At 42.9% G+C, this 22,542-nt stretch overlaps 1 protein-coding gene across 4 annotated transcripts; it reads left to right on the top strand.

The window, feature by feature from the left end:
• The first annotated feature begins 1,311 nt into the window (after positions 1–1,311).
• On the top strand, positions 1,312–21,933 carry LOC117397295 (bromodomain and PHD finger-containing protein 3). Of its 4 annotated transcripts, none has more exons than XM_059004686.1 (13): positions 1,312–1,330; positions 8,038–9,481; positions 11,771–11,927; positions 12,283–12,414; positions 13,746–13,874; positions 14,536–14,848; positions 15,290–15,829; positions 16,447–16,881; positions 19,141–19,234; positions 19,561–19,658; positions 20,078–20,175; positions 20,352–20,506; positions 20,961–21,933. In XM_059004686.1, exons 2-13 carry the CDS (start codon positions 8,055–8,057, stop codon positions 21,142–21,144), a joined length of 3,762 nt encoding a protein of 1,253 aa, XP_058860669.1. In that variant the 5' UTR covers positions 1,312–1,330; positions 8,038–8,054; the 3' UTR covers positions 21,145–21,933. The 4 variants fall into 4 exon arrangements, with proteins under 4 accessions (XP_058860669.1, XP_058860672.1, XP_058860671.1 ...); XM_059004689.1 differs by lacking the exon at positions 1,312–1,330 and adding an exon at positions 3,545–4,247 and having other exon boundaries at positions 8,041–9,481; XM_059004688.1 differs by lacking the exon at positions 1,312–1,330 and adding an exon at positions 3,545–4,247.
• Positions 21,934–22,542: the final 609 nt, after the last annotated feature.

Below are 22,542 nucleotides of genomic sequence, written 5' to 3'. Positions count from 1 at the left end.
CTCTAACAGTGAAGAGATATTCTGCTAGAGTAAAGTTTCTTTTTAGGGTCCAATAGCAATCAAATAATTCATTCTCATTCTCCCTCTCTCTCTCTCTCTCTCTCTCTCTCTCTCTCTCTCAGCTCCCTTATCATGTATGCATGCTAGTCAGCAAGCTAGCTGACCAGGTTTAATGATTTCAGAGCTGAGTGGAGTGAGAGAGACACACACGCACCCTTCTATCTGTTTCTCTGTGGAGATAATCTACAAAGTCCGGAGCCTTAGGGTTGGGCGAGTGGATTATCCCTTACAAACATTCAACGCTACCCCAGTGAAAAACCTAACAGAACCTCCATCCTCTAAAGAAAATAAATGGGTGTATTACCCTGAAAAGCTCTAGTAGAAGCATTAGCTGACAACAGCATTTTCAGCAATGGGAGAACGACTGCTCATTCATACAGGTGCTCCTGGTGCAGCAGCACACCAGGTAGGGATAACACTGCACCATCATGCTTTGTAACTTTGGTGTGTCAGGTATGAGAATGGGTCACACTGTGGTACCATTGTACTAGTGACCCATGCTGGCTCTGCTGACCCTGGTAGATATATTAATGACAGTAAGATTTGGAAAGGTTTGCTGTTTCCTCCTCTGGAACACTTGTAGCTCTCCAATAAATACAATACAGACCTGTGCAGTACTCACTGTAACTGGGACTTGAACAAGGTACTTTACCTAGATTGCTCCAGTAAAAACCCAACTGTATAAATGGGTAATTGTATGTAAAAATAATGTGATATCTTGTAACAATTGTAAGTCGCCCTGGATAAGGGTGTCTGCTAAGAAATAAATATATAAATATATATCAAAGACCCAAAGAAAGCACGTAAAGGCTTTAAAAAAAAGTGTCTTACTAAGGTGCAGGCAGGACCAGCACAACGGGGGCTGATTAGAGGGGAAGACTGGTAGTAAAGGGTTAAAAAACCGTTAAAAAAACAGCAACAGTGAATGTATTGTTGAGTCTTCGTCCTTGAGATGTGTACTTTTAAATGTACTGGAGCTAGACCTACCTGTAAACCTGGTTTAAAACCAGCTACATGGTTCGGTTATTTACTTTAGTTATCCCAGTTACACAGGCTGCTTCAGACAGGCAGATCGAAAGGTTAAAACATTTTACTTATTTGAGAGAACACTAAAACGCTGGGGGTGACGGGCACGACCAGCTGTTTGGGTGAATTCTGACGCCACACTGAAGTTGTTAAGTCGCTGCTGCAGTGAAAAGCAGAATGGGGTGGAGGGGTGCTCTAGTACTGTGTACTAAACAAACGGCACGTTCTGCTCGTGCCCGGTCAGGTAAGTCACAGTTTGCATATATTTAAACATTGATATTAACTGCTGGGTTTCCACTGGGTAGACTACAGCGTGTCTTGTTTTAAGCCACGCAATCTGTATTAATTGTAGGCATGTGTTACTACCAGAATGTTTATTTGCATTAAGGCAGCTGATTTTGCTGCTGTCGGTAGCTTTACAAAAATACTTACTGCCCTAACTCTCAATTTAACGCAACTAAGATAATTGATCGGTCTAAGAAAATAGTAAAGACAACCACGTAACGAAAACAACAACAATACTTCTAATGTTGCTTTCATATATATATATGTGAGGGAACTCGTCCAAAGACGAGTGCAGTAGTTGTCGTAGATGCTGCTGTACCATTGCCTAGGAGACACAATAACAATGCCGCCTTCTTTCACAGTGCACAGTAAGCAATGTATAAACACGGAATATCTATATCATATATATATATATATATATATATATATAGATAGATAGATAGATAGATAGATAGATAGATAGATAGATAGATAGATAAGTACATAAATGTGTATGCACTGCTATTGTTAAAGTGTAGTTAGTAAGACTCCATTGGCAGCACACTGTCAAGTTTGTAAGCCATGCAAACCCCTTTTAAATTTCTGATGATTACTACCAATCTAATTTTTTTAAGGTTGTGTTGATATTACAATAACACGACACTGGTAATAATTAAGTGTATTGCAGATGTAGGATGACGTGGGCTTCAATAGAGTATGAAGACAGCGATACTACTAGCACCTACAGTACACTAAAATATATTGTTGGCGCTTACTCGGAACGTAAGAGAAAGAGTTTGTCCATAGCACTGTAATGCACACACGGATGTGTCTCTTTCTTGTTAGCTTTGTGTTGTGATCTCGGCTGCACTGAATGTACTGCACGGACGGGTCTCTCTCGTTAGCTTTGTGTTGTGATCTCGACTGCACTGAATGTACTGCACGGACGTGTCTCTCGTTAGCTTTGTGTTGTGATCTCGGCTGCACTGAATGTACTGCACGGACGTGTCTCTCGTTAGCTTTGTGTTGTGATCTCGACTGCACTGAATGTACTGCACGGACGGGTCTCTCTCGTTAGCTTTGTGTTGTGATCTCGGCTGCACTGAATGTATTATTATTATTATTATTATTATTTATTTCTTAGCAGACGCCCTTATCCAGGGCGACTTACAATTGTTACAAGATATCACATTATACATTATTTCACATTATACAGATATCACATTATTTTTACATACAATTACCCATTTATACAGTTGGGTTTTTACTGGAGCAATCTAGGTAAAGTACCTTGCTCAAGGGTACAACAGCAGTGTGGATTGAACCCACAACCCTCCGGTCAAGAGTCCAGAGCCCTAACCACTACTCCACACTGCTGCCCTCTAATGTACTGGCTACTGCACGGACGTGTCTCTCGTTAGCTTTGTGTTGTGATCTCGGCTGCACTGAATGTACTGCACGGACGTGTCTCTCGTTAGCTTTGTGTTGTGATCTCGGCTGCACTGAATGTACTGCACGGACGTGTCTCTCTCTCGTTAGCTTTGTGTTGTGATCTCGACTGCACTGAATGTACTACGGGTCTCTCTCCCTCAGTCTCGTTAGCATTGTGTTGTGATCTCGGCTGCACTGAATGTACTGTATGGACGTGTCTCTCTCGTTAGCTTTGTGTTGTGATCTCGACTGCACTGAATGTACTAAGGGTCTCTCTCCCTCAGTCTCGTTAGCTTTGTGTTGTGATCTCGACTGCACTGAATGTGCTACGGGTCTCTCTCCCTCAGTCTCGTTAGCTTTGTGTTGTGATCTCGGTTGCACTGAATGTACTGCACGGATGTCTCTCTCCCTCAGTCTCGTTAGCTTTGTGTTGTGATCTCGGTTGCACTGAATGTACTGTATGGACGTGTCTCTCTCTCGTTAGCTTTGTGTTGTGATCTCGGCTGCACTGAATGTACTGCACGGACGGGTCTCTCTCTCGTTAGCTTTGTGTTGTGATCTCGACTGCACTGAATGTACTGCACGGATGTCTCTCTCCCTCAGTCTCGTTAGCTTTGTGTTGTGATCTCGGTTGCACTGAATGTACTGTATGGACGTGTCTCTCTCTCGTTAGCTTTGTGTTGTGATCTCGACTGCACTGAATGTGCTACGGGTCTCTCTCCCTCAGTCTCGTTAGCTTTGTGTTGTGATCTCGGTTGCACTGAATGTACTGCACGGATGTCTCTCTCCCTCAGTCTCGTTAGCTTTGTGTTGTGATCTCGGTTGCACTGAATGTACTGCACGGATGTCTCTCTCTCTCTCGTTAGCTTTGTGTTGTGATCTCGACTGCACTGAATGTACTACGGGTCTCTCTCCCTCAGTCTCGTTAGCTTTGTGTTGTGATCTCGACTGCACTGAATGTACTACGGGTCTCTCTCCCTCAGTCTCGTTAGCTTTGTGTTGTGATCTCGACTGCACTGAATGTACTACGGGTCTCTCTCCCTCAGTCTCGTTAGCGTTGTGTTGTGATCTCGGCTGCTCTGAATGTACTGCACGGGGCTTCCATGTTTGCCACCAAGCCCGGTCATCTTGTGTGTGTTTTTTTTAAGGGGCGTGTTCTAACTATCTTGATTGAAAGCAAAGGCTTCTTTCCCTAGCCATTGCTGAAAAGAAAAAAAAACTCCATTACCAGCACAGGGTCGCAATCTTCTCGGGTTTCTCTTAAAAACCTTCAGATTACAGACTTTTCGGCGCTTATGTTTCTCTAGGAAAACGTTTAGTCGAGACCATTATGGAGGTCTGAAGCCGGAAAAGATACGATTTTGCCTCCAAAACAGTCGTTTTTCCGGCCGCAGCAGAGCGACGACTGGTCCTTCTTTTTTAAGGTGCCCTCTCTTGCTGCATTCATTTTGCGTTTTGAGATCAAGGTAAACGTGTAAGTTCAACTATTTCTTTTCTATTACCTCCTGATGTCATTTTAATCTGGTCGTAGAATCTGGTGTTGAAATTCATAATAAGAATGTAGATTGTCATTGCTCAGACTAGGTGGCTCAGCGAAAAGGGAAAAAAAAGGTTACAAAAAAGCGACCACGATTCCGAGGAAAAAGACGAACCTGTTGTATTAGAGGAAATGCGCAAGTCTGTCGTTGTGGTGTTCGCTGTTTTATTTGTACTTTTATTTTTTTTTTAAAGGTTTTATTCAGTAAGGTTTTTGGAGAGAAGATGGCCGCCATCTTCTCGCCTTCTGGAAACAATTCGATTCAACCAAGCACTGTTGCTTAAGCCCGCCCCTTCTATGTGTGGATTGGTCAGGAGAGTGGTAGTTCAGAATTCTTTTGCTTTAGCGGTTGCCGATTGGCTTCTTGAACTCTCAGTTGTGTGGTCTCGGGTTAGGGTGAGCCTGGCGGTTTGATATTTAACAATTTCCACCAAATAATGTTACAAGGAATAATACTGCAGCGAATAAATGTTTTTAACGTACATATTAGAGACACGTTCTGGAAATAGCGGTGTCCGGCGGCCTGTAGTGTCTTTGCGGCATTAGTGTGTGTGTCTATGTTGTATCACTGCAGCAGGGACTTGATAATTTTTCATGTGGACCCGCCCCCTTAAGAGAAATAAATAAAAACATTTCATCTGAGTTGCCAGTTGTGAAAGTAAAGATTTTAAGCCCGACCCCCTGACCTAGTATTGCCCCGTTTTTTTCTTTCCCTTTTGAAGCTTCGTTTTCAAAGCCGTCACTTGCAAACGGTGCCAAGATAAATATAATATTCTAGTCTGTGTCGTTGATTGGTAATTAATAAATAAACACAGCATAACTTCCAGTGTCATTTCTCAGCAAGTTAGTTATCTGGCTTGTTTATATTGAACCCCTAGCTTTTTGACCTGCGAGTGTTTCTTTCGAGTGTGTTTGTGGTTGATGTCATTGACAGGTGACATTTTATTGACTAAGTAAGACTCTTTGAAGCCTTGCCGGTGATTTCATTAGCCGGCATTTTTTCCGCTCCTCCAAATCACGTGGCAGCAGCAGTCCAGTATCACGTGATCTGATTTATGCAACGCTGATTTTTAGTTTGACTTTTTTTTTTTTTTTTTTTACCAGGGTTGCTGTCATTTTTTTTTTTATAACATGCTTGATAAATTAATATGTAGTGTTTGTGTTGTCATAATAAGCTAATTCTATGCACACATTTCGCGAGTTGCTTTTGACCGGTATTGCAGTACGATAAGTAGTTCCACCTGTAATAATAATAATAATAAAAAAACATGCAGCTTGGATAAACAATTTGTTAATTTAAGTGTTTTTTTCCTTTGCTGCCTCCCCCCCCCCCCCCCCCCCAAGATTTTGGCATACAGTGTTGTTCTGCTTCATGTACAAACAGGAGCATTTGTCTCGGTGTTTTTGCAGTTGTCCAACAGTAAGCATTTGTTGCAGTTGTCTCACATCAATTTTCATTCTAGTAGTGGCAGTAGTGGGGGAACAGTTTACCTAACGGACAGTGTCTGATATCCCTCAGGAAAAAGGCACAAATAATAAAAAAAAAAAAATACAAAAAATGATTTGATTAATTTTTTCTAGCTAGGTTATTCTATTCGCATGCCTTTTTGTCTGTCACTATCTTCTTTTCTGTTGGAATTGGAGTACTGTTTGAATGTACCTGAAGTTTATAGATAAGCTTAAAGCTCAAGTTTGTGGATGTTGTTTTTCACTTTGATAGAAGCCGTGATCTGGACTATAGCGCCGGTGTAGTGTTAGAAAGTGGTACATCATCAGAACGTGGTATGTGTACCACAACTTGACTCATGTAATGGCAGAAAGTGGTATGATGTCATATTTTGGTACATGTGTAATCATTTGCGATCTGATGGGTGTTTTCTAAAGAGGCACATTTACCATTAATTATACATCATTTTTTTGCAAACTTAAACTGGCCACAGACCATTTAAAAAAAAGAAAAAACAATTCACGAGAAGTCCTCTGCAAAGTTGCACAAGTAAAAAAAAAAAAAAAAAAAGTTCAAGACCTAATGTATTGCATCAGGGTTGGCTGATTTGATATCAAGTTGATTTAAATCATGATTAAAAAAAAAAAAAATCATTGATTTTAAATCATTTTTTATTTACTACCTATTTAATATAGTTTCTCAAGGCAAAGTATGTTTTTAAAAACCTTTTATTAACACAAACATCTTGAACTCTTACTGTCTATAAACTAAAACTCTTAGGGCTGTATTCTGACAGTGCAAATGCGAGTGCTTGCCCCCGATTCTGTGGCGCATAAATGGAGCGAAGATGTAAAAAAAACAAACAAAAGAAATACTGCTCTGAAATGGTATTCTGAAGACATGTCTTGCCCCTTTATAGGGCACCTGCCCCATCATTAACATATTCACCGAAGCGATTCTGACGCGATTCCCAAATAGACAATTGAGCTCTGTGTTAAGAGCCGCTGAAACCAGGTTTATTTAGTGGCGCAATCAGGAACTTTAACAATTGAACACACTATAAAAAGCAAAGTAGTCCAAAGCAACAACTGCGTGTGTTTGGACTGACACAGAAAGAGCAAATCCAAGAAAGAAAAGTGTTTTCCTGCCCCCCACAAGCCTGTATTTGGACAACTGTTGCTGCTGTCACTTCATTAAGTTTGCTTGCCTGTTTCCTGGCCGCAAGGTTTTGTTGTTTCTTTGTTATTTTGGGCTGATCTAGTTGAATCCAGCACAGCCCCCTCCTCCCTCCCTCCCTCACCTCCCTCCACCTCGCATGGGTCTGTTCTGGGGCATGAGAAATCCAGACACCAGAGCAGAATAACAGGTTTATGAAAATACAACGGTACGCTACAACACTTTCAATTGAAATTGTATCGAAACACTTAAACCCACAGGAGGCTCTGCAGTCTGCCTCCTTCTTGGCATTTGGGTGACAGCTCAGGATGGTCACCCCCCCCCCCCCCCCCCCCCCAACCTGATTTTCTTTCCAATTCGCTGCTATTCTGAAATTGATCTGCATGCTTCTGGGAATTGGGTCGTCACCAGGCGCTGATCGCTAGTTTACTGCCCAACCTTCTAATTATCTGCTCTTCTGCATTAATGTAACACTTCTAATACACTGTTGCTTGCTGGGTGGTTGGCCTGGTGCAGCGCAGTGTTATTTTTGGAACCCTTTCATGTGCTGTTATCTGAGAGACAGGGCTGTAATTTTATAGGAATGCTAAGCCTCTCTGAAAGGCTTGAGATTGCTGGGAATATGTGTGTGTGTGTGTGTGTGTGTGTGTGTGTGTGTTTGTTTTCTCTAGGGTTTAATACAAAAAAATAATACCAAAAAAAGGAAGGCCTTCTCTTTGTGTACTTGCCCCCACGTCGCCTCTTTTACAGCAATAATATAAGCTGCAATAAACATGCTTTACTGGAATTGCCAAGAATGTTTTGACTTTGAATTGCATTGCCACTTGATCAAACTAACAATTGTGACGCAAACCAGATGCTGCTGATGATGGTCGTTGCATTACTTGCATATCCCAAGATTCATTTTCATTACATGTCATAAAATAAATAAATTGCTAGGTCCCACCATGAGACATGAATAAAATATAAAGTAATGATGAAATTCTTAAACAACATTTTATTTATTTATTTAAATATGTAATTATTATGAATTCTCAGTACAGCTGAGCATGGATCTGCTGTTTCTAACGGTCTCTCCGTTCTGAACCTCTCACAGCAGCTGGCGGCTGGGAGATGAGGAAGCCTCGGAGGAAGTCGAGACAGGCTGCCGAGGGCCCACGCTCCCCGTCCCCCTACCGCCTGAAGTGCTCGCCCACCCGGGAGACGCTCACCTATGCCCAGGCGCAGAAGATGGTGGAGGTGGACATCGACGGGCGGCTGCACCGCATCAGCATCTTGGACCCGCTCAAGGTCATCACGGAGGATGAAATGATGGCGCAGGACATCAGCGAGTGCAACAGCAACAAGGAGAACAGTGAGCAGCCGCTCAGCCCTGGCAAGCCTGGCAAGAAGCCGCCGACCACCAAGGGCAAGAAGAAGGAGCCGGCCAAGAATTCCTCTTTGGGTGCGGGGGGTGGAGGAGGAGGGGGGTCCCATCACCACCACCACCACCATGCCCTGCCCAAGCCCACCTTCAAGATCCTGGAGTCCTTCACCCCGACGGACGCCCCGCCCATGCCGGCTGCATATTACCGCTACATGGAGAAGTCCGTGGACGAGCTTGATGCTGAGGCGGAGTACGACATGGATGAGGAGGACTTCGCCTGGCTGGAGATGATTAATGACAAGCGCAGGTCTGACGGGCATGCCTCGGTCTCCCCGGACACTTTCGAGGTGCTCCTGGACCGGCTCGAGAAGGAGTCCTTCTTGGAGAGCCGGAGCCAGGGCCCCTCTCAGACAGTCATCGACGAGGACGCCTTCTGCTGCGTCTGCTTGGACGATGAGTGCCACAACAGCAACGTCATCCTCTTCTGTGACATCTGCAACCTGGCTGTCCACCAGGAATGCTACGGCGTGCCCTACATCCCAGAGGGCCAGTGGCTGTGCCGCTGCTGCCTGCAGTCGCCTGCCCGGCCTGTAGACTGCGTCCTTTGCCCGAACAAAGGCGGAGCCTTTAAACAGACAAGCGACGGTCGCTGGGCGCACGTGGTATGCGCCATTTGGATCCCCGAGGTCTGCTTTGCCAACACGGTGTTCCTGGAGCCTGTGGAAGGGGTGGAGAACATTCCCCCTGCCCGCTGGAAGCTGACCTGCTACATCTGCAAGCAGAAGGGGGTGGGCGCCTCCATCCAGTGCCACAAGGCCAACTGCTACACCGCCTTCCACGTGACCTGCGCCCAGCGGGCTGGCCTCTTTATGAAGATCGACCCTGTGCGGGAGACCAGCGTCCACGGGACCACGTTCTCCGTCAAGAAGACAGCCTTCTGCAAGGCCCACTCCCCGCCGAGCACCAGCAGGAAGAAAGGAGCCGCGTCCAACAGCGAGGGGGAAGAGGAGGAGGAGGAGGAGGAGGAGGAGGACGAGGTAAGGACCCGTGCGCACCACAAGCGCACCCTCAAGAAGGCGTCCAAGCTGAAGCGCAAAATAAAGAAGTCGATGGAGGTGGCAGCCAGGCGCTCCTCAATGCCTATGGTGATGGTGCCACAAATCCCTTCGCACAGGTGGGTGAGCTTCAGGCTGCAGACTTATTATTTTCTTTGGTTTGGGTGTCTGTTTAACCGTTCTGTTGCTTTGTGTCCGTCATACTCGACAGAGTCGGAGTAAAGGTCTTGGTGTGCATGATAAGATTTTTTGCTGTTTCTGTGGTTCACAATTTGCAATAAGCAGCATAATTGTTGCAGAATGCTTTCAGCATTGTGGTTAATTTCACAATTTATTAATTGGTCTAATTCACTGTTAGGCTGTTTTGACAGTACATTGACATGCCTGTGTTTTACTGTGTAAGGATCAGTCACTAACTTGCTACCCTAAATGCTTGCTACCCTAAATGCAAGTCAGATATCGAAATGACAGGTAATGACATGGCAATGTCTTTAAATGTGTATGTAAGCACAATACTGCTGTTTCTAAGGAAAGTTTTCTAGTTCAGGGGCTGTATTACAGAACAATTTCCTTACTTGCTTTCCTATCTTATCTTTCATGGCTAGGATAGGATTTTTTCTAACTTGGTATTACAAAAGCATTTCCTAAGCCAGCAGTGTCTACAATTTCCAAAATGTCTCATCCTATCCTAACATTAGTTAGGAAATCCTATATAACGCCAGTCTTATCCGTAAACGACTGACCAAGTCTGACTAGAGCAGGTTACAGCTCGAGCTTCAGGGAACTGTCACCAGAATAGACATGTTTTTAAGTTATGGCATCTAAACTCAATTGAGTTGTGGCAAAGAAACGTGGGGCTCTAAATTTTACTCGGGAAGAGAAATAAGGATCGTAGAAAAAATGTACAATAAAATCTAGTTAACAACAATAAATAAATACCGCTATGTAAAGAAATAAAAAATAAGTAAAATAATGAAGCAATTATTCAATTTCAGTCATAAACATTTTATTTTAATTAGGAATGGCATCCTACAACAATATCTCACGGCTAAAAATAAGAACAGTACTGTGATGTAATTCTGTACATTACAGTCCAAACTTGTATTTTTCTAGTTACATTACTCCTCAAGTAAAGTTTCAAATATCAATTATTATATCTCATGATCACCGGCAGTGACGTGTGAGTGCGTCTAACTCAAACTGCATGCTGTCCCGTACATAACACAATGAACCACCTTCTCACGGGAGGTGGGGCTGGATCTAGACGTTACACGTAGCTTACTGTTAAAGGTACACATCCCAAAATATATTAATGGATCATTATGGATTACTACAGAATATGTAGTATATAATAAGACCTAAATGCCCAGAAATTTGTGCAATACAAGACTTAAAATATAAAGCATTTTAAGTCTACAAACAGACATGTAGGTCATCATGCATGGTTTGTTCAGATCTTGCAAATTAACAATTTTCTTTTTCTAACTGACAGATAGGAAAGGTTCCATCCTAAATGTCAGGAAAGAAACTTAGGAAATGACCAAGTTAGGAATGTTCTGTCTTATGCTATTTCCTATCTTAAATTAAGACAGAGCATTTTCAGTAATATCAACTCTCCTAAACTTCAGTTAGGACATTCTATCCCTGAAGATAAGAATATCTCTTAGGGTGCTTTTGTAATATGGCCCCAGATATCTTATGTTAAAAATGTATACATTTTGAATGCTTTGTGAATCTGAAGTGTAGTAAACTGACCGAGACAAGTTCTCTCGGTCGCTGGTGCCAGACTTGCTTAAGATGGGTTTACTGCAGGGTTATTTTGTCAGCCTTACTCTTTTTATTATTTAGGGTTATCCAAGATTTTAAACATGGTTTGAAGAAACTGCAGGATGTCCAAAATATTTATGTTTTTTGTTGTGCGATAGTGAAATTTATATTAAATTTATAAGAATATCAATTGCAGATTTAAACACAGGAGCTGCTAGCAGATTACTCTATGGGACACCTGAAGATAAATCTCATTGATTTTTAACTGAAGAAAGGGAACTCTTTATATTTTCCGCTACCTTTAGAGGCAGAGGTGGCACTCATGGGGTGAAGAAGCTTACCAAACCCTCCTTGATCTGAGACAACAAATAAAACCCAGAAATAATGTTTTAGTGCAGCATGCACATTCGAGTGTCAGACAGGCTTTAAAGGGGGAACAAAAACTGTTTGTTTAATAAACAGTGTGGACAATATAAAACGATATCCAGTCCTGGTTTCATAATATAATTCAAGCTTGTTGCTCTACCTGTACATAATGGCTAATTAAACTCCTGCAGTAGTAAAACCTGGAGAGGATAGAACTGCTGTTCCATCCTTGCGTTCGCTGTAACAATGTCGCTAATGTCGCTCTTGTTGCACAGGTTAAATAAAATCTGCACTGGCGTTTCTGTTCAGAGGAAGAACCAGTTCATGCAGAGGCTGCACAATTACTGGCTGCTGAAGAGGCAGTCCAGGAACGGCGTTCCCCTGATTCGCAGGCTGCACTCGCACTTACAGTCGCAGAGAAACACGGAACAGGTAAGGGTGCTGGCGGGAGGAGGGGCACGGCTCCTGTCCTGACAGCAATTCAACTAGGACAGCAATTGGGGAACGCTTACAAGTTGGTTGACTATAAAACCGTGTTAAGGCTGGTTCATACTTCAGTCTTGAACGTCACCAGCAACTCCTTGGATCGGCAGACAGTTGCACAACTAAAGGTGGTAGAAATCTAGGCAAAAGGCACACCCGCAGTTGTTCATGGTAATGTATAGACCTTATACACGTGGCCAGCCTTGTAATATGATAACTTTTTCTATTTTTTTTTTCCTTAAACAACTTAGTCAGGTGTCTGCCTGCTGCTGCTGACACGGCTGTTGTGTTGTTGCGTTCGCAGGTGGAACCGGACGAGAAGACGAGTGCGGTGAAGGAGGAGCTCAAGTACTGGCAGAAGCTGCGGCACGACCTGGAGCGGGCGAGGCTGCTGGTGGAGCTGATCCGCAAGAGGGAGAAGCTGAAGAGAGAGCAGGTGAGGGAAGGGGTGGTGCAGCGCAGATACAGGTCCTGTGCTTCAGCTCAAATGAAATGAAACAGTTGTTAGGTTAGCTGCATTGATACAGAGCAGGGATTGTTTTTTCTAGTGGTGGGCAACGATATTAAAATTTGATATCGATATTGTGCATATAGTTTGATAAAGTCTTTCAAAACACAGAAAATTGCAAATAATCCTATAGGAATTTTTCTTCACACAAATAAGTTTTTATGCAACTTCCCAACATTTCAGTATGTTTAACATACCTTTGTCAACACGTCTTTGATGTCATTCACTGTATAGCTAATAATGTAACAATCTACTGTTCCTTTCTCTCTATTCTTTGAGCAAAAACTTAATTAACAGATAATTACATATGAAAAGCAGTAACTTACCTTAACTTGGTGGTGCTTTGCTTCATAATATTCCATATCATCCACTTCAAAGCTTAAATATTTCCATACTTCACTGCACACAGTCTTGTTAATTTTCTTGAGATTCTAGAAGTAATCGAATCTTAAACTGCTCTGCGTATAAATGTGGACTCACCACACCTCTAAAAGTATTAAGTATTGTGTCATGCTGAATTTTTTGCATTATTTTGAGATGTGTTTATACTGTTTTGATGTCAAAGTACATCTCGTTTATAATACAGAAAGTAAAGATCTAACCACGGCAATTAAAAATGAATAGCGTAAGTAATGACACAGATAAAATGCAATGAAACACTGACAGCCGCTTATCTCCAAATAATGCAAAACGGACAACCGTGCCAGACTAAATGCAGCATGCAATAACATGTGGAATTTGTAAAAAAAACAAAACCCAAGTGCATTTAAAATGATTGTTGCTCTTCCACCAGTATTGTGCACCTGTCCTGAATATTTAATCTCAGTCTTTAGAGATCGGGGCAGCTGTTAAGATTGGCTCAGGTCTTTTATTTACCTGTCTGTGGTAAAGTCCTGTCTGGGCTGTGCTTGTGAGTGCGATCCAGCCCTGGGCTTGTGAGTTCGATCCAGCCCTGGGCTTGTGAGTTTGATATAACTTTTACACTAGTCCACTCCTACACGCACCTTTTATTTGTTTGTGAGGTGAGACCGTATCCAGCAGAAAGGATGCAGATGTTTAAATAATCACACTTGCCATTGGGCTTGTGCTTGAACAGGACAGCTCCTGAATGAAATGTTCTAACCTCTGACCGCTGTATTTAATATGAACCGCCTCGGACATATAAATAACATATTTCTATGGGGGATTTCTCTGCTGGTAAACTGATGACTGAACTCCATAGTTTTTTTTGTAATTGTTGTGTTCTGTTCTGTTTGCAGGTTAAAGTCAGTCAAGCAGCAATGGAACTCCAGCTCACTCCCTTCATTGTACTCCTGCGCACAACCCTGGACCAGTTGCAGGAAAAGGATTCAGCACAGATCTTTGCACAACCAGTTGACCTGAAAGAGGTACATGCTGGCCTGCCCACGACCGCTGCAGTGTTTTTATGTATTTGGCTAATGATCTGGCTCATGCAGTATATCTTCTTGGAACAAACTGAACTATCACATACATATGCATGTCAAAGGAAAAGGCTTTCACAGCCCCTGATTTAACACTAGTCTTGGTGTTAGTCTAGTTAGTGCTAGAGACAACCTTACCTAAGATAACATTGGGTAGGGTTAGTGCTAGCCGGCTGTCTGTGCATTGGATGGTGGGTCTCATGAACGGATTAATCCGATTTTTGTCTCCATGTTTAATAAATTATTCCTTCTATTTTTATCCTGATGAATGATTTAGAAATCAAAATGACTACACTTGGAGGCTAATTAGTGTTAATTGGGCTAATTTCCCATTCATTTGAGAGCAGGTGTCTGAATGTGTGTTGATTATGTCATGTGGAGAGTATCCTCTTCTAAAAGAAATGCGACCATAACAGAATCTTCTTGAAGTGCCTGTGAAAAGCAGTTCTTAGAACTTCCAGTACAGCACAGCTACAGCTGCTTTCACGTCTGCAAGCTCCTACAACTTGTACATTAACCCTTTTATCCAGTTCACAGTGTAAAGACACTCCCTTTATCCTGTACATAGTCACATTCACCCCCCCTCCCCCCCTTCTCCTCACGGCAGGTCCCAGATTACCTGGAGTTCATCTCCCACCCCATGGATTTTGCCACCATGCGGACAAAGCTGGAGTCTCATGGGTACAGGACCTTGGGCGAGTTTGAAGTGGACTTCAACCTCATCGTCAGCAACTGCTTGAAATACAACGGAAAAGACACGATATTCCACCGGGCCGCAGTGCGCCTACAAGAGTTGGGCGGAGCTATCCTGAGACACACCCACCGGCAGGCAGAGAACATCGGCTTTGACCGGGAAACTGGCATGCACCTCAGAGAGTCGCCCAAAACAGAGGACTTCTACCGCTTCTCCTGGGAGGACGGTCAGTGGAGTCCAAAGATTCAATAACCATGTGTTTTCCTATTATTATTATTATTATTATTATTATTATTATTATTATTATTATTATTATTATAAACGTGATGGCTGTGTGAGAAAAAAAAAACTCAACAAAAAACAACTTGTGTCTAGATAATTTTAAACACGTTTACTTTTACAAACTTAGCACACAGAGAGAAAAAAATGGTAATAAATGATTGTATGGGATAAGTTAAGAAGGTGACATTTTAACTGAAAAATGACTTGGGTCAAAACTATTGGAAGGACCCTGGCTTGTCCAAACAAGATCTTCTTCCTCCTAGCATTTCTAATGTTCTGATGATGAATAAAAACAACTTTGACCAAAAAATATTTAGCTTCAAATCAGTAATAACTTTTCCTTTTTTCCATTTGCCTCTGCCCCTCCGATCTCTACTGAACGCAGTGGACAACATCCTGGTCCCGGAAAACCGCGTCCACCTGTCCCTGGAGGACCAGCTGAAGGAGCTGCTGGACAAGCTGGACATGGTGAGCTCCATGCGCTCGAGCGGCGCCCGCACTCGCAGGATACGCCTGCTACGCCGCGAGATCAACAGCATCCGGGGTAAGAGACTGCTGCACAACGGGGAGCGAGGCCATCACCTGCGGGGGGAGGAGACCGACCGGGAGCACAGCCAACACCAGCTGGGGGAGGAGACCGACCGGGAGCACAGCCAACACCAGCTGGGGGAGGAGACCGACCGGGAGCACAGCCAACACCAGCTGGGGGAGGAGAGCGACCGGGAGCACAGCCAACACCCGCTGGGGGAGGAGACCGACCGAGAGCACAGCAAACACCCGCGGGGGGAGGAGACCGATCGGGAGCACAGCAAACACCCGCGGGGGGAGGAGACCGACCGGGAGCACAGCAAACACCCGCGGGGGGAGGAGACCGACCGGGTCAAATCCCGGGGTGAGGAGCGAGGGGGCAGCCCTGACAGAGCAGGTGTGTTTTACCCAATAGAGCCTTTTAACTGTATCAGAGGGTTTTACAGATCCCTGATTTGTTAGCACTTTTCCTGGAATATAATTCTACTATATTATTACTGCGGCACATGTACATTAAACCTGTCTGTTGCCAGTACTAGAAGAGTCCCTTTCCTTTGTAAATCTACTTGGGCAGTAATGTCTCCACCACATGGTAATGTGGTGGAGACATGTAATGTCTCCACCATGTAGCTCATAAGCCACTGAATAATGTGTACATATCACGGATGTAATGCACGTATCACTGATTTAATGTGAGGGGAGTGGGTATTATTTAATCGATTTCACCTGGATTATGTCATGGTCCTGTGATTGTCACCTGATAGGGCTGGCTATATATACAACACACTTAATAATAATAATAATAATAATAATTATTATTATTATTATTATTATTATTATTATTATTATTATTATTATTATTAAAAGGCATCCTACACATGTATTGTGTTGCCGTCGTCTTGTGCTGAGAGAGAGAGAGAGATGTGTTCACATCACCAGCTATTGACGTAGTTAAAATCGTCTTGGACTGGCTCTTGTGTCCTAACTTTTGTTGTTGTGTTTTTTTTATTGCAGGTGACACAAAATCCACCCCACCACCCACCCTGGAGCCCACGGGACCCCCCCCTTCCCTCACAGATTGTGACGCCCACGAAGAGCCGCCCACCCTCAAGCCCATGGGAGGGGGGGTTGAGGGCAGGGCTCAGAGCCGACTGCATAAGCGCTTGAAATCGGACAGCGAGATCCTGACCAGCAAGCGGCTCCAGAGGGAGAGGGAGCACGGCGGTGGAGCCACAACCCAGCGACTGCTCAGCGACAGCGGCGTCAACGGGATCCCCGGTGTAGGCAGGCGCACCTCCGTCCTCTTCAAGAAAGCCAAAAACGGGGCGAGGCTGCAGAAGGGCTACGAGAGCCCACTGCACAACGGGGACGAGCACGGACCCCCGGCCCGCAAGAGTGGCACCTCGGAGAGTGATGGGGAGAAACCCCCGCGCAGGGCGGCAGAGGCAGGTGAGGGGAGTCCCTGGGCTAATGCAGTGGTCCTCACTTTATTTATTTATTTTATTTAAACATTACACAGGGTATTGAACTGGAATCACTTCTAATTCCTCTGCTGCTATGTCACTATTCAGGATCGTTGGCTCCTGTCGTGGTCACAATTTGCCAACATGCGGGCCACTGGGCTGACGGGTTAGGTCTGAGGGCCACGTTCGTGTAACTTGGCTTGGCGGGATTAACCAGGGCTAGATAATTTTGCTTAAAAACAGAATATTATCTAGTGGCTGCCATCCAAGAGTTTAAAGGCTAAGAGGCTCAAGGTTAGATGTACTAAAGTGTTGCGCCTGTCACAAACCAGTTGCAAACGAGTCTGAAGTCTAGGGTGAAATGTACTAAACATCCGCAATGCTCAATGCATTTTTGAGGCGAACACCCAAATACCTATTTTTCCTTAAAAGTAGGGTGTACTTACAAGCCTTGAAAACAAATTTCTATGACATTTCTGGTTTCCCCGATGTGTTGGGAGCAATAGACTGCACACATATTTATTTATATATTTATTGCATTTATATAGCGTTTTTATAAAAAAGCATCGCAAAGCACTGTACAGTACATGGCATGTCACACATACAACTGCCATAATCAGACCATTTAAAAAACATTTTAAATAACAGTATACAATACAAAAGCAGTAATTTAAGTTACATTAAACCCACGAAGATAAGAAAAAAAACATTTTATAAAAGTGTGTTTTTAGTCTTGACTTCTGTTTCAAATGAAGGCAGAGCATTCCATAATTTAGGAGCTCTACAAGAAAAAGCCCTACCTCTCCGTGTTGCTTTTGTTGACCCTAGGGATGACCAGTAGCCCCGCATCCTGTGATCTCAGAGTGCGGTTTGGAAGATACAGAGTCAGTAACTCATGCAAATAACTAGGTGCTAATCCATTCAGGGTCTTGTAAATTATAGAATCTGATGGGATTAAACTGCCTTTTATTATTTATTTGAACAAATGTCGCACGACTCTTGCAATGCTAGAGATCTCGCTAAGATGAAGCAACACATATTTAAATAAGTAGATTGCGGCTTTCTTTATTAACATGTTTTCTCTTGGTATATACAACAAAATGTATACTTTGCGAATTGTTGCAACAGAAATGCAAATTGCGGTATGTTTGCGCTACCCCGCAGTTTTTTAGAGTGCCAAAACCCCCATAGACAAAGATGGGTTTATACAATCAAGAGATTGAAAAGAAAGCCGTGTGTGAGAGTTATTGTAAGTATCTGTTCATTCATGTATCACGTGAGTCCTGTGATGCTGCAGGTAGTTAAGGCTGCTCATGTTGTTTATTCAGGGATCGAGTGGGTCCTGTGATGCTGCAGGTAGTTAAGGCTGCTCATGTTGTTCATTCAGGGATCGCGTGAGTCCTGTGATGCTGCAGGTAGTTAAGGGTGCTCATGTTGTTTATTCAGGGATCGAGTGGGTCCTGTGATGCTGCAGGTAGTTAAGGCTGCTCATGTTGTTCATTCAGGGATCGCGTGAGTCCTGTGATGCTGCAGGTAGTTAAGGGTGCTCATGTTGTTTATTCAGGGATCTTGTGGGTCCTGTGATGCTGCAGGTAGTTAAGGCTGCTCATGTTGTTCATTCAGGGATCGCGTGAGTCCTGTGATGCTGCAGGTAGTTAAGGGTGCTCATGTTGTTTATTCAGGGATCTTGTGGGTCCTGTGATGCTGCAGGTAGTTAAGGCTGCTCATGCTGTTCATTCAGGGATCGAGTGGGTCCTGTGATGCTGCAGGTAGTTAAGGGTACTTGTGTTATTCATGCCAGATTCAGTTCTCCTCACTTCACATGTATATTTGTGCAAGCTTTTGCTCTCGCCTCTGGGTGTCACCAAAGAGCTGCTACAAGAGCTCTGTAAAAGCACTGCACTGCCTATTTGGTAGGGAATGAAATAAGGTTACAAGAAAGATCAAAATGTAACAGAAGGTATCCAGTGGTAGTGTGTAAAAACAAAAACAAAAAAAAATGTAATAAAAAATACTCAATTGAGAGCTCATAGACTATTGTTACGTTTTAATGTGCAAATGCAGACCGTTATTAAAACTGAACATCTCTGCTATATTTTCACCTAAAAATCATAACCATGTTGTATGTTTTATTTATTTATTTTAAACACTTTTTAAAATGTGTGATTTACAGATTTAGCATTCAGAGTGTGTGTGTGTGAAGTGCCAGTTGCAGTAATGATGATGTGTTGTGTGCTTTGCACAGGGTTAACGAACGGCTTTGGAAAGCACGCACAAAGTGGCTCAGACTCGGAGTGCAGTTCATCATTCACGGCTGCTGTGCCGTTTGAGAAAGACGGGTAAGAAACCTTCCACAAGGGACTGTCTGAAAGGGCTCTTTCACTGGTTAGACTGTAGTGTGTTCATGTTTATTATTATTATTATTATTATTATTATTATTATTATTATTTGTGTTAGTATTGCATTTTCTAAGTGAGATGACCCAAATGAAAAGGTAAAGCAACAGCTTTCGAAATGAATATGGCTAATCCCATTTTTTTTTTTTTTTTTTTTTTACTTTGTTAGTCGCCAATACAAAGCTGGTTATGTGGTTAGATTGTCATTTCCAGCTCTGTTGGGCTATTGAATAGCAGATTTTAAAAGCTAAATCCTTTTTGTCTTGCAGGAGCACTTCTCCTCCCAAACGCAGTCGTGGAAAGCCAGCACTTTCCAGGGTTCCCTTTCTAGAGAGCGTTAATGGGGACTCTGATTACACCTCCACAGGTAGGAGCGGAATTTCACCTGTCAGCATTGCCGAGTGCTGCGCTGTGCCCTCTGGAGCCTGGGCCCTCGGCCCTGCCGAGTGCTGCGTTGTGCCCTCTGGAGCCTGGGGTCCACATCTAGACCCCTGCATAGCACACACACAGCAGTGATGCAGTTATTTCTTACCAGCTTCCAGTGAACTGCACGTATGAGCAAATAGCAGTGTGGAGTTCATTGCATCCTGGTAGAAGCCCAATCACAGGGAATTAATTAGTCTCTCTTTATATTTGCTGGAGTTTAAACATCAAGATTAAACCCAGATATGATCTAGAAACATGCCCCCTAACAATAGAGGATCAGTTTGTGTGTGTGTGTGTGTGTGTGTGTGTGTGTGTGTGTTTAACACACAGAATACATTTATGTTTCTGTTTTTGTGATAGGCAGAAATATCTTGATGCCATTTGAAAGCAATGCAGAACTGGAGACTTTGGACCTTGTGTGGGCAAAGTGTAGGGGGTACCCTTCGTATCCGGCGCTGGTGAGTTAAGACCGGGGGGTGGGTTTAACTTGTTGTATCTACATACTTCTATACTACCTTTCATTTAGCTTGAGTGTTAATGAAACCGCTTAACGGTTTTATAGGGCTGCCCTGTTTTGCATTATTCTCACTGCCGCAGCTCCCTGAAGTTTGTCTGTTTGTTGAATTGTTGCCAGATTATCGACCCCGAGATGCCGCGGGAAGGTTTGCTGCACAATGGGGTCCCGATCCCGGTCCCCCCTTTAGATGTGCTGAAGCTGGGGAAGCAGATGCAGAGCGAAGCGGCGGACAGGCTTTTCCTCGTCCTTTTCTTTGACAACAAGAGGACCTGGTGAGTGGAGAGAGAGAGCGAGAGAGCGAGAGAGCGAGAGCCGCCGCAGCAGCGTCTGCAGTGCCACATGCAGCTCCTTTATTTAAACTCTGTCTCATGTTCCTGTTCTATTTGTACACAAATGTAATTCCTTGGTGGTTTAATTGACTGCATCCTTCCATGCTATATAATATTCCTTCCTCAGTTTTTACTAGCGAGTGAAATGAAAAGGCGCACCTCACAAGGAACAAGTAACACAAGCAAACTGCTCTACAGCTATCTGCTAGCGTTTTGTACAAGACTGTGTCTACCTTTCAGAGATTAAACGTCAATTAAAAGTCAATGTAAGATCCTCAGAAAACTTAAGTTAACGGTCATACCGATAATTTAAGGATTACCGTTTTTTAAACGTTTAAAATCTCTACAGCCCTGGTTCTCGGTCACTTTGTAATGTGTTTATTTCTTTTGACACCAGGCAGTGGCTTCCCCGTGACAAAGTCATGCCCCTGGGAGTGGAGGACACGATGGATAAGCTGCGCATGATGGAGGGGCGGAAGACCAGCATCCGCAAGTCCGTTCAGGTGGCGTACGACCGCGCCATGATGCACCTGAGCCGAGTGCGGGGCGATCACGCCTTCATCACCTCCAATTACCTCTAGAAACACAAAACAAGGCTGTGTTTGTATTAAAGGACAACCAAAACTATTGAAGTACTGTTCCGCAAAAACGTCACAAGAGCTTTTTTTATTTTATTTTATTTCTATTCATTTTTATTCACGTCTTTCTAAAGAAGAAAGAGAAAAAAGCATCACTGCCATTTCTTGTAATATAATAGCTTTTTACTTTAATCTTTTATGAACCTCCTCTTGTACATGGAAAGCACATTTCATGGTACTCTTGTTTTTGAAATGCATTTTCTGAGGGCACTACGAGCTAGACGATTATGTAAATACTTGTAAAATAATGTTATACATTATTGTTGGCTGCACCATTCATTAAGCGTCTCTGTGGTGCTTACAGTTCCCTTTTTTTAAACCACAAAAATGTAATTTATTTAAAAGAAGAAGAAACCATGTCGTTTTGACAATTGAAAATACTAGATGAGTTATTAAATATATATATATATGTATATAAAAAACAACGAATAAGCAGTGGGCTTGTGTGACCTTGTGTATAACATTATAAGGTTTTAAAAACATTTTTATTACATTTTATGATTTCATTTGTAATGTTTTTGAGATGTTTATGGGACCTAAATGTTGCTGATAGTCCACTGTAAAGCACAGGATGTTGTATTTATTGTAGAAAGTGTTTGCTTTCTAGATCTGTTTATAACATGGCTATGAGAGAAATTCTACGCTTGTACAAAATGCAGATTTTACCTACTATATAACCTGACTGTCTGAAAGTATATTTTCTCTCTTGAGAAATAAATGTTCTAATCTACATTTTCTGCTTTCTACATTTCTTTTATTGCTTCCACCTTTTTTTTATTTTTGTTTTAAGAATTCTGGTAAAAACTGCACTTTAATATATATGGACCACATTTATTTATTTTTTACACAATATTCCAATAAAGTTGTTTTGTTATTATTACTAGCAATTCTTATTTTTAATCTGAACTTTGGGGTTATTAAGATGCTTGTGGAGGAGCAGGCATGGTTGACTTGTGTAGAGTTTTCTTGAATCTCTATTCAAAAAGCTTCATACTCATAGCTTACACAACAAACTGACTGGGGCTGAAGCTGTTGTGCTATAGGTGGGTGTAAGCACAGCCCTGTGATACAGTAAGCAAAAGAACTATGGGGAGTGATTTTTAAAGGGTTAAAACTCATAACCATTGTCAATGAGCCCTACCACGTACATAATTGATACCCCTGCTTCATTAAAGCTGCATTCCCCTTCCCTGGAGTTTTTAAAAGTAATTGCTGTTCATTATCAGAGCACAGCAATACTTGGTAGTGGACTTGGCATGAGATACAATTACGATGGCGTGTATACTTTGCTGCCAGTTTTCCCTGTTGAATAATCAAGGGTTTTTTTTTTATGTAATTGAC

This window comes from Acipenser ruthenus, chromosome 30 (assembly GCF_902713425.1).
Source record: "Acipenser ruthenus chromosome 30, fAciRut3.2 maternal haplotype, whole genome shotgun sequence".
NCBI classification, from domain to species: Eukaryota; Metazoa; Chordata; class Actinopteri; order Acipenseriformes; family Acipenseridae; genus Acipenser; species Acipenser ruthenus.
This window is presented reverse-complemented; position numbering and strand designations above follow the sequence as displayed.

Excerpts from the sequence above, each read along its gene's own strand:
- LOC117397295 (XM_059004686.1), top strand. The coding sequence starts at position 8,055 with ATGAGGAAGCCTCGGAGGAAGTCGAGACAGGCTGCCGAGGGCCCACGC. Across the intron at positions 13,875-14,535 it reads AACCAGTTGACCTGAAAGAG|GTCCCAGATTACCTGGAGTT; the intron begins GTACATGCTGGC and ends TCCTCACGGCAG. Across the intron at positions 16,882-19,140 it reads GCGCAGGGCGGCAGAGGCAG|GGTTAACGAACGGCTTTGGA; the intron begins GTGAGGGGAGTC and ends TGCTTTGCACAG.